The sequence below is a fragment of the Morone saxatilis genome, unplaced genomic scaffold, assembly GCF_004916995.1.
Source record: "Morone saxatilis isolate NCDOM2014 unplaced genomic scaffold, NCSU_SB_2.0 Contig23, whole genome shotgun sequence".
Lineage (NCBI taxonomy): Eukaryota > Metazoa > Chordata > Actinopteri > Moronidae > Morone > Morone saxatilis.
This window is the reverse complement of record NW_023339796.1, coordinates 15,380,885-15,395,673: the sequence shown is the minus strand read 5'-3', so window position 1 is coordinate 15,395,673 and position 14,789 is coordinate 15,380,885. Positions and strand designations below refer to the sequence as shown.

Sequence of the window (14,789 nt, the reverse complement as noted above, 5' to 3'; positions counted from 1 at the left end):
TATGGGTTGTTGTTCTCCAGGATTTTGGCAGTTCCATCATTTTCGCAGCTATGCACAATTTATATTTTATTTTTTATGGTGATGTTAGTGATTTTCCACGATACCTTATATAGATATAGTTTGTCCGTGGTACATGTCTTTCAGTTTTTGTTGGAGAGAAATAAGGGTGTTGAGTCATATTATTTTTGGTTATAGTCCTAGGAGGCTGATTGTTTTGCGCCAATGGGTGTTGGCTTCAAGTGTTTTCACTCTTTGAATAGGTTCATTTTTTGTATCATCTAAATACTTTCTGCTCTAATTATTAAGTTTGCTCGTATTTGTATTGCAAGTTCCTGTATTAAAGATTAACCAGGTTAATGCCCGATACCTTCATAACCAAATTATTCATTAAAAGTGATCTGCAACCGGCCTACAACATTCTGTCTTTTAACAAAAACGAACATGAATCATTCAGAAAGTGGGGTTTCTTTGGTCAGGGTGTTGTATTAGATACATTAGTTTTTTGGTTAGGGTGTCCTAATAGCTGGCTTACGTACACTGACGAAGATATTTATAGGTTTGGAATCTACCAGGGAGATATTTTTGTTTAGCCTCTTCTGGGTTAATAGATAGTTCATTGTTACATTCAAGTTTGTATTCGCCATCAATATTAATGAATAACATTCCAAAATATATATTATGTGACCTTTTTTTGTAGGTAGAATTAATAGAAAGAATCTTACATTTTATTCAACTGATAAGGCCAACAACAAAGTTAAGCTTTGAACGGCAATATCTGTCATGTCATACATAACTCGCACAAACTGGTTGTGTCTAGTTGACGTCTAGCCCCACTCTTCATAATTTGAAGCTGGAATTGTGAGAACATGGTTGTGGAGGGGCCTTTATTGTCTTGCTCTGCGGATCAAACCGCTCATCTACAATCTACTGTTGTGTGTTGGAGTTTCATGTACAGCCCACCCGCTCTCATGGTTCCATTGTCACATTTTGCTGGTTTATCGTGGCCATCGATGGGCCTAAAAACATTTTAGGCCATCATTTACTCCTCAGTGTTTTTAAGCCACAATGGGTGGAATTTTATCTGTAGTCTGGTGATACATGAGACTGCATATTCAAGAGCACCGCTCGCTTTAGTTAACAGCCTCGGTAGATCGCCGCATGACTCGCATTCTTCTGTAAGTAATTGTTTTAATGAAACGGTTTAACTCTGTCTTTGTTCGGGGGGTGAGTCTATCTGGGAACCTTATTGCTTTTAAGGTTCATAGAAGAGGGCAGTACTCGTCATCCTAGGCTTGGTCTTTTCCTTCGCAGCGAATTGATTATTATCACATGTGTCAGTGCGTTTTCCGGCTGGAATTTGTCTTTAGGTTCCAAGCCGTCACAGCAACACTCACCGCTACTACAAATTCCTTGTTTTTTTTGTTAATTCGTTCTCTCTGTGTTTGTATTTAAGAATATTTCCCCGTATTTCACATTCCCTCTTGTTGTCCACTGTGAGATAGCATATACGTCACTTGATATTTCGCCGTAAACCTTGGATAGGGCGCTATTGGCAATATACAAAATACTGTATCAACCTCAACCTATTCCTCGGAAGGGCCCGTTGTAGTTTCAATTACTGCAAGGGCTGGGGCTACAAACACCACTTACTTCATGACGCGCAGTGATAGCTGCACATTGCCGCTTCTTAGTTGGACTTTACTGTGGGCGGTGCGGAAATTGATGTGGGACTGGGGGCCAAACATCTTGAGTGCTGTATGCTGAGAGGGGGGAGGGAGAGGGTTGGAGGGAAGCAAAAGGGCGAGGGATTGTGGGAGATAAACGGAGGGGAGTTGTGCTGCTGTTTGATTCATGGAGGGAAACATGGTTGGGGTGTACTGATGTGTGTAAGCATTAAAAAACCTTTGGTTGTTTGCCAAGGGGAGGAATTTATATTGTGTTTCCAATGAAAACCTCCATCAACTGTTTCTGCTGGTTTGCTTCCTAGGCCACTGCAATTCAAAGGGTCATTTATTCCCTTCCTCCAATTTCCTTCACCAAACCACCCCCAAACCTTAATTTCATTTTGTTTTTGCTGTTTGCACACTTCCTTCCTCTCTTATATCCTCCTCAGGGTTGATATTAGGGGGGCTGAAGGCGGATTCTATTGTTTACATATCCCAGCTCTACAGAACCTCTCGTACACGTCTAGGTGTCATGGCAGTGGGATACGTTCGTTCTCAACGCTCGAGGAACAACATGGGGGGTGTCGTGCCTTTGGGCGCCGCACCGTCCTGAGTCTATCTTATGTGCTATACTCAGCGATGACTGCTGATCGGCAGTCATTTCGCTGCAGCGCTAATTTCCCTCGGTAGTATATCTCGGAATCCTCGCCTCGAGTCTTCTCATGGCTCCTGTTCAACTGTTGATTCTAGTTCTTAGCTGGTAGACAGAAGAATTGAATGTTGCGTTTCGGTCTGTTTATGCTTTTTAACGCGCTGCATGAATAAAAAAACGACCTTTATGGCAACAATAGTGTTGTGCGTCACCATTTCCTCTTGCACTATTGTACTATCTGTAACCCTCTTTCCTTCATTAACGCAAATGACATCGGAGCTAGTGTTATGTTTTGTGTCATGGGCAGTCCGAGGGGGCATATGTGATTCGAGTGCTAGTTATCGCGGTCAGACTCGGTAGTAAAAGCTGACTGCATTTGACCATGTTTGGTGTTCCAGGTTCTTGCACCATAGTTCTGATGTGGCATTAATTGTTATACGTTAGATCTGGGGTTCTCGCAATGTTCCACAAGTGGAGCCAAGTGTGAAGGACCTACCTTTTGGGAAGACCAGCCCTCTGGGCCAGGAGGCTTTCAATTTCTGTCCTTGGTCTCTGAGTACCCACTGGTTTTACAGGGTATTACCATATATACTCGTCAAGCTCTAGACTTAATTGACCCTGATATTATATTCCTGGTTGTGTGAATCCCCTCTTGTCTTCTCCTCATCTTTTTCAACACTGTGATGTATATTTTCCTTCCTGAACAGACCTCCATTTTCATGTTTTTTATATTGGTTACTTTAACTAGGTCTCATTCTCTTGTCTTGCTCGGTATTGGTTTCTGTTTGCTTCTCTCTCTCCACTTTCTCCTCTGTCGTCCACTATCTTCCCTGCTGGATCCCGTTGGTTTTCCTATCAACCAACTGCACCCGGCTGTCCATCGTGCAGCGATCCTTCATCACTCGCTTAAAGGGTAATCTGAGCGCTTAGTCTGCAGCTGATTCGTGACGACCGCTTCGGCGCTTCCGATTCCAACTCTGTTCCACTTCCGCATGTCGTTGCGCACGATCTCGAGAAAAGGAGGCAATCCGGTCTTTTCGTGCGCGCGCTCGATTCACAGCTCCCCCCAAGGTCCGGTGCTCTTTCCCATATCCACACAGAAGTGTTCTTTCACATCACCCTTTCTGCTCCAGCACAAGCCAGCGTCGATACAGGCCAGGACACGTTTTCAAAAGTGGCAACCTCCAGGGTTGCCGCGCTCAGATCGCTTGACTTTTATAGATGCACTGGTATTGCTTCCTTATGCTCGTGTGAGTATCTGTTTAAGATTATATTTCTGAGTAACTCATTGGTTAATCACTGGCTATCAACTCATACTCTCTCAGGAGCACTCTCTGTAGCTTGATTAATAGTTTGATAGTTGGTACTGTATTCTCAAGCCTTGAAGTTGGTTCCTGATCCCGCGGGTGATGTTCGATCTTGCACCTCTAATTGTCAATTAATTAAGTCAGGTAAATCTTATTACAAAAGCTTTATTGAGCTGTGTGCCATAAACTAACTGGAAATCCGAGATAAGACAGCTGAATTGTACTCAGATTTTCAGAATACTCATCAAATTTGTTTATATAAGGGCGTTCCTTTAAGTGACACAAAGCCTTGATTACAGTCAGCTGGAACAACCATACCATTTTTGTCATGGTAATTATTTTTCAGTTTGTCTAATTAGTATTATCTTACTTACAATATAGCAGTATGCTCTCAAGAGACAAACATGCTGAGTCCTTTATTATATTCTCTAAAGGGCGATTTTAGAGAGTCAAGTGATACAAGTATTCGTCGATATCCATGTGGCTTGTACTTAATTTCCACAATTGCTTTCTCTATATGTATAACGGCTTCTACCTACCTCCGATATAGTTGTTGGATTGAGTACTGTGCTCATGGTCAATTGGCATTGCATTCAGTGCTGTGTACTATGTGATGTTTACACTTACGGACTGGTTTATCTTGATTGGAGTAGAAACTCTTGATATTAGGCTCTTAGCATCCCATAACCCTATAGACTTGAACTGATAAGTTACACATATGTGAAACATTTATCAACAATAGGTTACCAGGAAACATTGTATCTTTGCGTTTTTTTGATGTTATGGCCTTTTTCTTTCCTTATATAAGGGAAACTGTGTCCTATCTGAGTTTATCACTTGAAGGCTTTTGTTGAATCATGTGTTGAAATTTTACTACATGGATCCTAGTAGTTGCTGCTGTGGATACCTCTAAAAACATGCAGTTCATACTTATATTGGTCCCGTCGCCCTGTAAGTTAGGTCTCTTACTGGTATGGCAATCCATCAGTCGGTGAATCTCTATGAATCGATACGGCGCGGTCATATGGACTGCTCGAACAATCTCAAGCAATTCCAAATTAGGCTCGTAGAAAGTATCTCTGCTGATCTAACTGTTAGGGATAAGAGCTGTTTCGGCACACATGTTATCCTGTCGCGGTGTTAGTTGCGCATGACATGATCCTACGTGGTTAGACGCCGAGGAGTCTACTGACGCGATGTTTGTCGATTACCTCTCTCTCGCTCCACAAATATCTGTATAGGGAGGAGGATTGGTGTTGATGTGTGTGTGCGCGGCTGCCTGTGTGTGTCCAATTGTGTGTTTTCGACTAGATATGTGTCCTGTGGTAAGATAAGTCTTCTAGTTCTTGTATTCATCTTGTTAATCGTTATCGACCGCTAAGGATTGGACCGCGGCGAAGTTCGTTGATCAAAATGTAGCCTAGTGCTGCTGCTTTTTTAATGCGTGGGATCTACACGGCAGCAGAGCAGATGAAGCAAGTTGCGCGGCTACTGTGGTGTAGGGCAGGTTGTACGCGTCATGGTCTCATGTTCCGGCTAGTTGCGCTGAATTGTACATGGTCCTCTGGCTGAGGGCTGATCTTCATGGCCTCCCTTGCAGCCTTCATCCTGCTCTGCTGTTTGCTTGGATCTCCGAGTATGATGGCGGGAGAGATTCTGTCAGACCGGGAGGTGGTCGACTTCCGAGTAGACGTAATCGTGCCACAATGCTGAGGTCACAAAAAAAGAATAAGGCAAACTAGGTGTGACAATATCTGGGGAATACAGATTTGTTGTGTAGTTGCAAAGACATGGCCTTAAAAACCGAAAACAACGTGTGGCGTGAGGATCCTTGTCTTCCAGGAGCAGAACATGGACAAAAACACATAGGTGTGTACGAATTCCTGTTCCATTTTTTCCGCTGATGAGGGGGAATTCATGTGTCATGGAATGTCATTAAGGGGGTTAGAACAACAAAGAAGAAAACTGCAGGGTCTGCAGGCTGACATTATTGGATAGTGATAAATAAGGGATTTGTGAACAGGTTCGCCAATGAGGGAGGTGGACGGAAGATGCTATCAATTCTAAACCCTGGTGGCTCTATGCGCTGTCGAATCGTGACAGAGAGTATTAATTGGGATTGGATGGTGACAACAACACATCTCTTCAACATTTGCTTCAGTTGGTTTCGACAGCTCAAATCTCGCCGGTTTTCACAGCTCTTCCTCTCTCGCTTTCCCGTGCTCTCGTTAACTCGTAACAAAGCGCAGATATGGCGCCGTTTCACTGGATCATCTACCAGTAAGTTGAAACACCTGCGAAGTCTTGGGTGATGTAGGTTTAATAGAAAAGCGGTGTCTATTAACGCGTTCACCTTTAGATCATCAAAGTCAGCGAGAGTTCCTGTGCTTATATCACGCTTCGAATTCGAATATCTTGCACTATTGTTCGATTATCGTATGTAAGGGCCTCAAGGTTTATCCTGATGTACCACGTTATTGCGATTTGCGGGCTTTTGTCTCGGGATTTCTGGCAACGGTGGAATATTGTTTTTTATCTCAAGTATGCCTTCAGCCTGTGAGTTGCCCTGTGTATTATCCTCCTTCAGAAGGTTTCCTCGGTCTCCATAGATTTGTGGAGCTTTGCATTCGCCTGTTCATTCTGAGGCCAGCTCATTGAGTTTTGCGCCCTTTAAGCTCCACCTCCCATGAGAGAATGAAATAAGAAGTAAGTAATTAATTTGAATGGAAAAGTGTTGCAAATGCCTGTTAGATGGATTTCTAACGGGTACTTTTTTAATGTTCTACAGAGGGTTGTTGGCAGAGAGTTGTGTCCGTTGTGCTCATACGAGAACTCTTGATGGTATTCGTGAGGGGATCCCTCATGGAGTGACATCGATCTCTATTGAATTGGCCGTTTTGGGCCTGTGGGAGTTAACAGAGGTTAGACGCGCGCGCTTGCGTTTCAACGTGCTGTGTGCGAAGCTTTTATATTATGTCTGGAGGTCTGGACGCGATATTGTCTCTATATCTCTCCCAATTTTAAAGGCAGGAATGCACAAGGTCTATTTTTTTTGTATACCCATACAGTTTACTTCCATTTGTTAGTTCGCTCTTGGACCTCCTTTTTTAGGGCAAACTAAAACAGCATCACTAACCGATTCCCAATCGTTCATTTCTCCTCTCTCCGGGCATCCATATTGTTCGCACTCACTTCGTCTCCCTCTCAACTTCGCGCTGGTCTCGCGCATCTTCAGTCCAGAACATGTAATTGGTGTTTTTTACGGGCACTGTCGCCGATATTCACGCAGTTGGAGAATTCGGAAACATAATGGAGCGTGTAGCATTCGCTCTTGCCTGCCTGTCATTTTTGTTGTCCCATGGCGCCTTTTTGTAGGCAGGTAACCATAAGGCCTACGGTAGCTGGGGAGCGAGTTACTACTTTGGTGAGATTTTGCCACTTTCTTTCCAGGTAGATACAGATTACGTAATGGGATTGTGGCGTTCCGGGACGGATGTTCATGGCTGTGAGTGAACAGCCTTTCTCGGTATCTAATTCCAAAGTCACTACATCTGCGAGGGATTATAGCGGGCCCGGGTTAGATCACTGAGAAAAAAAAAATTCAATCTAACATAATAGATGTAAGACGAGTACTTGTAGATATGTGGGAAGGATGTGTTTGTTTGTATTTTTTGATTATGAGATTGTAGATGGACTGGATGTGTGTTACTCATGTTAGGGTAAGATGGTTACTCTCATTGGGATTTCTGCACTGACACGAGATTATCGCTTGTATGTGTTGTTGTGTGTGATTTAGATTTGTGTTATGATAGCTTTTCGGCGTTACACATAAAAAATAGTATAGCACCGGTATACTCCGATGTATTAATACACAGGTTGGACTATATTACTACAACCCAGCCAGAGCTCCTCACTCTACATCGAAACTCCCCGCCTAATCTGGAAGATCAAGAGCTGGCGTATTCCTCTTTTCTATTTAATTATATCTATCTCTGGCATTCTGTCTCGTAGTATCTGCGTGCCTTGCGTTTTGGTTGTTGTCGTTCAAGCAGCGTGAGATGTATGAAAGTTTCAAATACTGTGATCAAGGCAGCGGGTAATGGCAAGCTTTGATAACGCGCTTGTGGTTTAACATGGTTGTATTGATGGCCTCAATATCTGTTTTTGGCAAGCCGTACTAGCAGTTGTGCAATATGTCCATGTGCGCTAAGCTATGTTGCTGGCTTGTGTTACTAGAAACTCGTACGCATTTCAAGTGATTATTGCGGTTGATGGGGTGCCAGCCTTTTAAGTTGTGGCATTCCCAGCTGGGTTGATCCATGTTTTTCTCACGTTCTTTAGATTTCTGGTACGTAGATTATTTGGTCATCTCGATTACACGGCTGACCGTAACACATGGCTAACATAACACAAGTTTTAGTTTACATACATTGTGCCTGACGTTTTCGTTTCACGTCTTTTAAACTTTTGTTGGTTGCTAGTTATTGTTTTGTAGTTGTCGTTTGTACATTTTTATTTTCCTATTAACATGAAGTGACCTTAAAAAAACATTTGTTTAATAATGAGTTGCGGTCGCTCTACTTCATTCCTGTGTATGTCCCTCGGTTCGGTATTTGCTCCGTTAGGGCTTAATGGGACTTTGACGGTGGCTTTTCTGCAGAGAGTTCCCTTGGGTTTGGTCTTAACGAGTCGAGCGGTCTCCCACCTCAGCCTACTGGTGTCTTGCAAGCTATATAATCGCCATGTTGTTCTCTTTCTTGGACCATAGACCAAAAGGTGGCCTAATATGTATTTGCTTCACATCAAACGCCCATTAGGCTTTATCAGGCCAAGCTATCCCCGTCTTTTTAGCCGGCGTTGCTTTATGTCGAGGTTGACTACCCTGTTATCTGGTTTATCAGACTGGTTTTTATAATCCGGGTCCGTTGGAGTCAACTTTATTATGTCAATTTATTTATTGTTGCAGGGCTCAGTCGATTATCGCTTGCGTTTTTATCTACAGACATTGCAGGTCTCCTTCAATGGAGTCCGCCATGTTGAAGCGCTTTGTTTCTACAGTAGCCCAGAACGGACAAACCAAACACAGGCTGTAGATGGCGCTTGATTCTTGATCTTCAACATAATGTGGTGTTTCATCTACATAATTACTCATGTAAAACAAATTGTTTTGTTGTCTCATGTCATGTTCACTCACTGTTCATAGCTAGATAAGTCCTCTGTTAATCCCTTAATGCACATGCAACTATGAACAGCTGGAAAAATGGAAAGGAATTCTGTAAACCTGTTTTTGTCATTGCTGGAGAGTCTAGACATGTTTGGTTTAGGCATGTTGAAACAACAAACCCTGTATGACCCATCATTCATATCCTGTCTTTCCTCTCCTCCCTGACTGTAGCACATTGTGCGGCCTGACTACGTAGACACTAGACTGGTCCCAGAATGGCCAGACTACATAGAGATCAAGAGCCAAGAGCAGATTGAAGGCCTTGCTAGAGCATGTCAGCTAGCCAGACATGTACTGCTACTAGCTGGACACAGTCTGAAGGTACAAGCCTGCTCTACAAGTAATGTGTGTGTTTCTATATCATAAAAACAGCCTAACATTTATAACCTGTGGTTTCCAGGTTGGTATGACAACAGATGAAATAGACTTCATCGTACACCAGGAGACAATCAAGCACAATGCCTACCCCTCCCCTCTCAGATATGGGGGTTTCCCCAAATCAGTCTGTACATCTGTGAACAACGTGGTCTGTCATGGCATACCTGACAGGTAAATGTGCAGAAGATCTACCCTCAACATTTAGATCAGAGAATATCACTGCTAATGGGAATGGGCCTCGTACATAGAGAGAGTGCTCATACAGTGACACTTAGTGTCCCACAATATAAACTGCATTTTAATATCCACAGCAGACCTGATATAATTTAAATTTCAAAATAACTCACAAGCCTTATGTATTACAGTGTCATAAAGAGAGGCCTAATTTAGAAGAAAAATGTTTTTACTACATTGTTGATAAAATGTTCAATATAATGGTATATATTCTGTCCAAAGAATCTCAAAGTTAAATCACATTTCACCGCACTTAAATTAATGTTGGCAACAGAAATCTTTAAATCTTTAACTTTCTATAGACATTTGGAATTAAGAACTTGGTTGAGAAGTTTTTGAGTCTGTATCATTTTGGATCAGAATTCCTTTTGCAATTTGTCCTTTTTTAAGGTAGATATAATAAATACAAAATATAAATATGTACTGTATATTTAAAAATTGAGGTACTATGAGTATGTTCTGTATTAGTTGTATTATAACGTAAAAGTTGTACACTTTATTTTTATATGCCCGTCTCCTGCAGTCGGCAACTTCAAGATGGAGATATCATCAATATTGATGTCACTGTGAGTTGATGCCTTAACAGACACAAATAAACTCAAACACAATACTACAAATGGGATCAGTCAGAGCAACACCGCTCCCATCACTAACTTCTGCCTATTGCTGATAGGTATATTTGGATGGTTTCCATGGTGACACCTCAGAAACGTTCTTGATTGGCGAGGTCGATGAGGTTGGGCAGCGATTGGTAGAAACTGCCAGGCTTTGCAGAGATGAGGCCATCGCTGCCTGCATGCCGGGTGCACAGCTCTGTGTTATAGGAAACACTATCAGGTAGAAACAAACACACACAAAGAATACCTACGTACCATATAGTCACATTAATTTTTCTAATATTCCAACTAATATTTTCTGTACTTCCGGCAGTGAAATAGCTCATGCCAGTGGCTTCCAAGTGTGTCCTTATTTCATTGGACATGGAATAGGCTCCTACTTTCATTGCCATCCTGAGATCTGGCACCATGGTAAGTTTGGGTCTGTCGACAGATGATGTGGTAGCCTCAAAAATACTTTCTGTGTCATTGTATGAGTTTATACAGCAATATGGAAACCATGTTGCCAAAAGGTCTTTTTATTTAATAAAGAGAATCTTCTTTTTCTTTCTTTTCAGCTAATGACAATGACATGACCATGGATGAGGGCATGGCATTCACAATAGGTGAGTTACCCTTTTCAGTTTCTGTTTGCACATTAAGAGGCCGCTGTGTAGAGGCTGATATTGTCTGTTTCTATAGAGCCCATACTGATGGAGGGGTCTGTAGAGTTTAAAATACTGAAGGACAAGTGGACCGCAGTGTCTGCAGATGATAAAAGGTAGGTGGTTGTCTTTGTGCTAAGCTAAGCACAGTGCCTCCTAGCTCCTAGAAATACTAGCAGTCTTCTCATCTCCCTCTCAAATAAGCATATTTCCCCCAAATGTTGAACTATTCCTTTAAATTCTCTTTATGTGCATTCTGTGTTTTTTTTTAAATTGACATTGATGCAGGTCGGCTCAGTTTGAACACACGGTGGTCATCACATCTGACGGAGTAGATATTCTCACCAAACTGCCAGAAGAGAGCAACGGTGACCTGAAGGGATCTGACTGCTGACCCACACATCGACTGTTAGAACCATCTTTACATCAACAACTACTTTTTATGATAATGGAAAAGACACTGTTAGAACAAGAACTTAAATAGTGACTCACATAGACCTATTTTAAACCTGCAGTTTCTACCTGTAAATTGTGTAAAAAGAAAAATAAATGTTCTTATTTTACTTTTAATTATTAACAAGAGATTATACATGCAGCATCTGTATATTCAGTTTGACCCATTTCAGTCAGTTCTTTTGCTACCCCATCAGCAGCTGACCAGTTTTTTACTTTATGACAGAAAGTACAGTGACAGTTAAATGTGATTTGATTTGAACTAGAAGGGATTCGTAACAGTTAAATGGGAGTAACACTAGCAGGGTCTAAACCAGGATGTTAGACTTACCACCAACCAAAAGGTCTTCTGATTATTTAATAAAATCACACAACCTCAAAGTTTTCATTTAACTGTTCAATTATATTTTCTGTAATATTTACCACACTACACTATTGTCTGAATGTTTTAAACTTTAAAGTTTACATATCATGACTGTCGAGAAAGCTTTAAATCTTTCTCAATAGTAATGGTATGTAACTGTTATTTATTTATTTTGCTGAAAATATTTAAGTGTTAGTCTGAAATAATATCTGAATCATCAGAAAAACCCAACAACTCGTTGACTTATTTTCAATAAACCCCCTGAATCCCAGAAATATGGTAGGACCTGCTGGAGCTTGTGCCCCCTGTATCACGACTGAGTCCTTGCTGCAGTGGTCCGTGTTCAGGTCCAACCTGTGGGCTTTTGCTGTTGTTATCATATGAAGGCAAAAAGTCTGAAGAAATTCTAATAAAACAAATCCCAGAAATATTGCACAAGACATTATTCCAGTGTTCTCAACTGTATCTATGGTCCTGAATACGAGCTCAGCTGGAGTTATGTGGTCAAGACGTTTTTTGCACCCCTTTGAATCATAAAATACAAACTGCATATCAGATACTGTGGCAATAATGTCAGTGGAAATCTGTCCTTTGGTGTCATATTGAATAGCCAGTAGATGGCAGCACACACACTAATATATTGGAGCATGTTGCAACCAGCACAGGCTTTTCCCCCTTATCTCTATTAACTTGTGATGGACAACAGCACAACTGCATCTGACCATCTAAAATGTGTTTGTGGCCCATAATCAAGAGGGGGAGACAAACAATCTCAATAAGTGTAAGCCTGCCTCCTGATGTTAAAGTCAGGAGAAAGTTGAAAGTCAAGGCCTGAGGTTATCTTGTTTATCAACTGCTTAACATGGAGCTTTTCAGTATCACTTAGTTTTCAATGAAAGACTGATTGAACATGTTGAAGACACATTGCTGCTTCAGCGTTGTAATTTCCAGGTGTAGAAACATCCTTTTGGGCTTTAACCGTTCCTCTGTCTATATCTTTTGTCTACAGGTGGATTTAATAAAGAAAAGAACAAAAGATCTCGCAACACCCTTTGTCTCTTTACCTCATCTACTTTTACAATAGCACTCAACATCTCTGACATTGCTCTCTATGATTAGAGCGCAAATTACAGGTTTGTTAATTCACACAGAAGTTGGATTAGAGTGCAGCATGTGAGTGATTAAAAGCGTCTCCTACCAACCTACAAAAAGTTCTCAGAGAGTCCGTCTGTTCTTAACGCTGTGTGGGTAATGTTGTAATGATACTTCTGAATACAACTAACTGAGCGTGTGGTGAAGATGCTTCAGAGAAAAAAAAACAGAGGAGGAGAAATTGGATTCCAGCCCACTGGGTGTGTTTTCACTTCCTGCCAATGTACTCTTGAGTGTATGTGTGTGTGTGTGTGTGTGTATGTGTGTGTCTGTGCTCATGCCAGTGCCAGTTTGTGGGTGGGGCAGGAAGGATTACACAAATAAAGGTGGTTCAGCTTATCAGGAGTCTGGTCATGTCCAGCCAGGATATGATTCAGGTATTGTAATTTAATTTAAAGCAAGACATAATTTGATAAGAATTACGTGTATGTTTATTCACAGGGTTGTCACGGGGTATACCATAAATTAAGGGACTCATAGCCTGAAATGTTCACGAGCACTCTTATACATTCAGCTTGAGGGACAAAATCTGAATTTTAGACCAAAGATCCACTAAAATATTTAACCGAAGTCCACTTTCTATTTGTTAAAGCAGTACAGTACTCCCCACTTGATTTTAGGGCAGGGTGGTGTGTGCGTGGCTTAAGGAGAGTGAGCTTCCTGTGAATCAGTACAGGAGTCATGTAAACTATTCTTAATGGCCTCCCACCAAAATATGATTCATCAAACATCTGAAAAGATATCAGAGATATCAGACAGCAAGAATAAGTGAAAGTGGATGCAGAGAGCAGACGTTAGATATTAGGGGGTGGAGGATTTAGGGAGGAGCAGGGAGTGGCGGGGTGAGGTGTTGGATTGTGGTCATGAATTCCCTCTCCTGCCTCTCATTCTTTTCCTGCATGTTGGGACGCATTCCTGCTCTCTCCTCTGGCTCTGCAGATCTCCTGTGAATCCTCGCCTGCTTATGTTGAGGATCCTCTTCGGTTTTCAGTCTTGAAATAACTATTTAAAAAATGTGTTCTATTGTTTAAGATTGAAACCTTGTGTATTGTTATTACCTCTGCAAAGGAGGCGATGTTTGGGTTCCAGTTTGTCGGTCTGATCCCCGTATTCATATAATCTTCAGCAGACTTGGTGAATAACACATTTGGATGAGGCCCAAAAAGATTCTTTTCAAGCATGGATAATGTGACATAGAATACCACAATTCAATCATATAAAGTCTGTAAAAACACTGAGCCTGACACAAAACAAATCTTCAGAAGCTCAATTTCTAAGGTTTACTGCGAAAAATGTCTCAGATAAAACTGTCTTTCTCTAAAAAATGAAACATTTGAACTACTACAACACATAATAATTTTACCTAAAATATCACAACAATTGTATATAAAAGATTGCTTTGTTTTTTGCAACAAATGTAAATGGATATAAGTAAGTGGTCACAAGTTCACCCTTTATGATTACAAGATTTCATGATTGTCTATCAATGTATGTATTTTTAATGCACAGGCAGATTAACTATTCCTAGACCAAAGAGACAAATAAAGAAGTTTCTTCTCTGGTCCTGAAAGACTGTATTTATATCAGATCAGCTGTTTATTTGGTCTGTTTGTTCAGCCTCCAGTTTTCTGGTTTGCTATTGTTGACATTTGTGCAGCCTTGATAGAGCGTGGGTTCTCTGACTGTGTTTTTTTTTTTTACGGCTATTAATGTTTTATCTCCTCAAAACAAATACAGCTTTCTTCCTGTGTTCACGGTGGATGCTGCTCAGCTATCAATTCATTAAAAAACTGGTGCTGAAGATACGGTCATGTGACGTTTATATCTGCCGTCTGCATTCCTCATTCATTCCGCCATGTGTGAGGACACCTCTCTCTCTCTCTCATATACATAATAACATATTTAATGTCTACTGCTTAGTTTTTTTTATTTTTGGGCTTTTGTTGCCTTTATTATAGTGACAGCTGAAGATAGACAGGTAGAGAGAGGGAATGACACACAGCAAAGGGCCGCAGGTCGGATTCGAACCCTGGGCCGCTGCAGCAAGGACTCAGCCTCGGTACATGGGTCGCCAGCTCTACCCACTGAGGTAACCGGGAC

At 41.4% G+C, this 14,789-nt stretch overlaps 1 protein-coding gene across 1 annotated transcript in view; it reads left to right on the top strand.

Moving 5' to 3' along the window:
- The window catches only part of metap1d (methionyl aminopeptidase type 1D (mitochondrial)), a gene marked incomplete at its 5' end in the record, with an annotated part of 11,884 nt that extends 330 nt beyond the window's left edge, over nucleotides 1-11,554 (top strand). Inside the window, 9 exon segments of the mRNA XM_035671412.1 lie at nucleotides 9,019-9,168; nucleotides 9,248-9,396; nucleotides 9,983-10,025; nucleotides 10,133-10,296; nucleotides 10,390-10,487; nucleotides 10,634-10,681; nucleotides 10,758-10,836; nucleotides 11,009-11,101; nucleotides 11,103-11,554. Of these exon segments, the coding sequence (XP_035527305.1) occupies nucleotides 9,019-9,168; nucleotides 9,248-9,396; nucleotides 9,983-10,025; nucleotides 10,133-10,296; nucleotides 10,390-10,487; nucleotides 10,634-10,681; nucleotides 10,758-10,836; nucleotides 11,009-11,101; nucleotides 11,103-11,133 (855 nt within the window).
- Nucleotides 11,555-14,789: the final 3,235 nt, after the last annotated feature.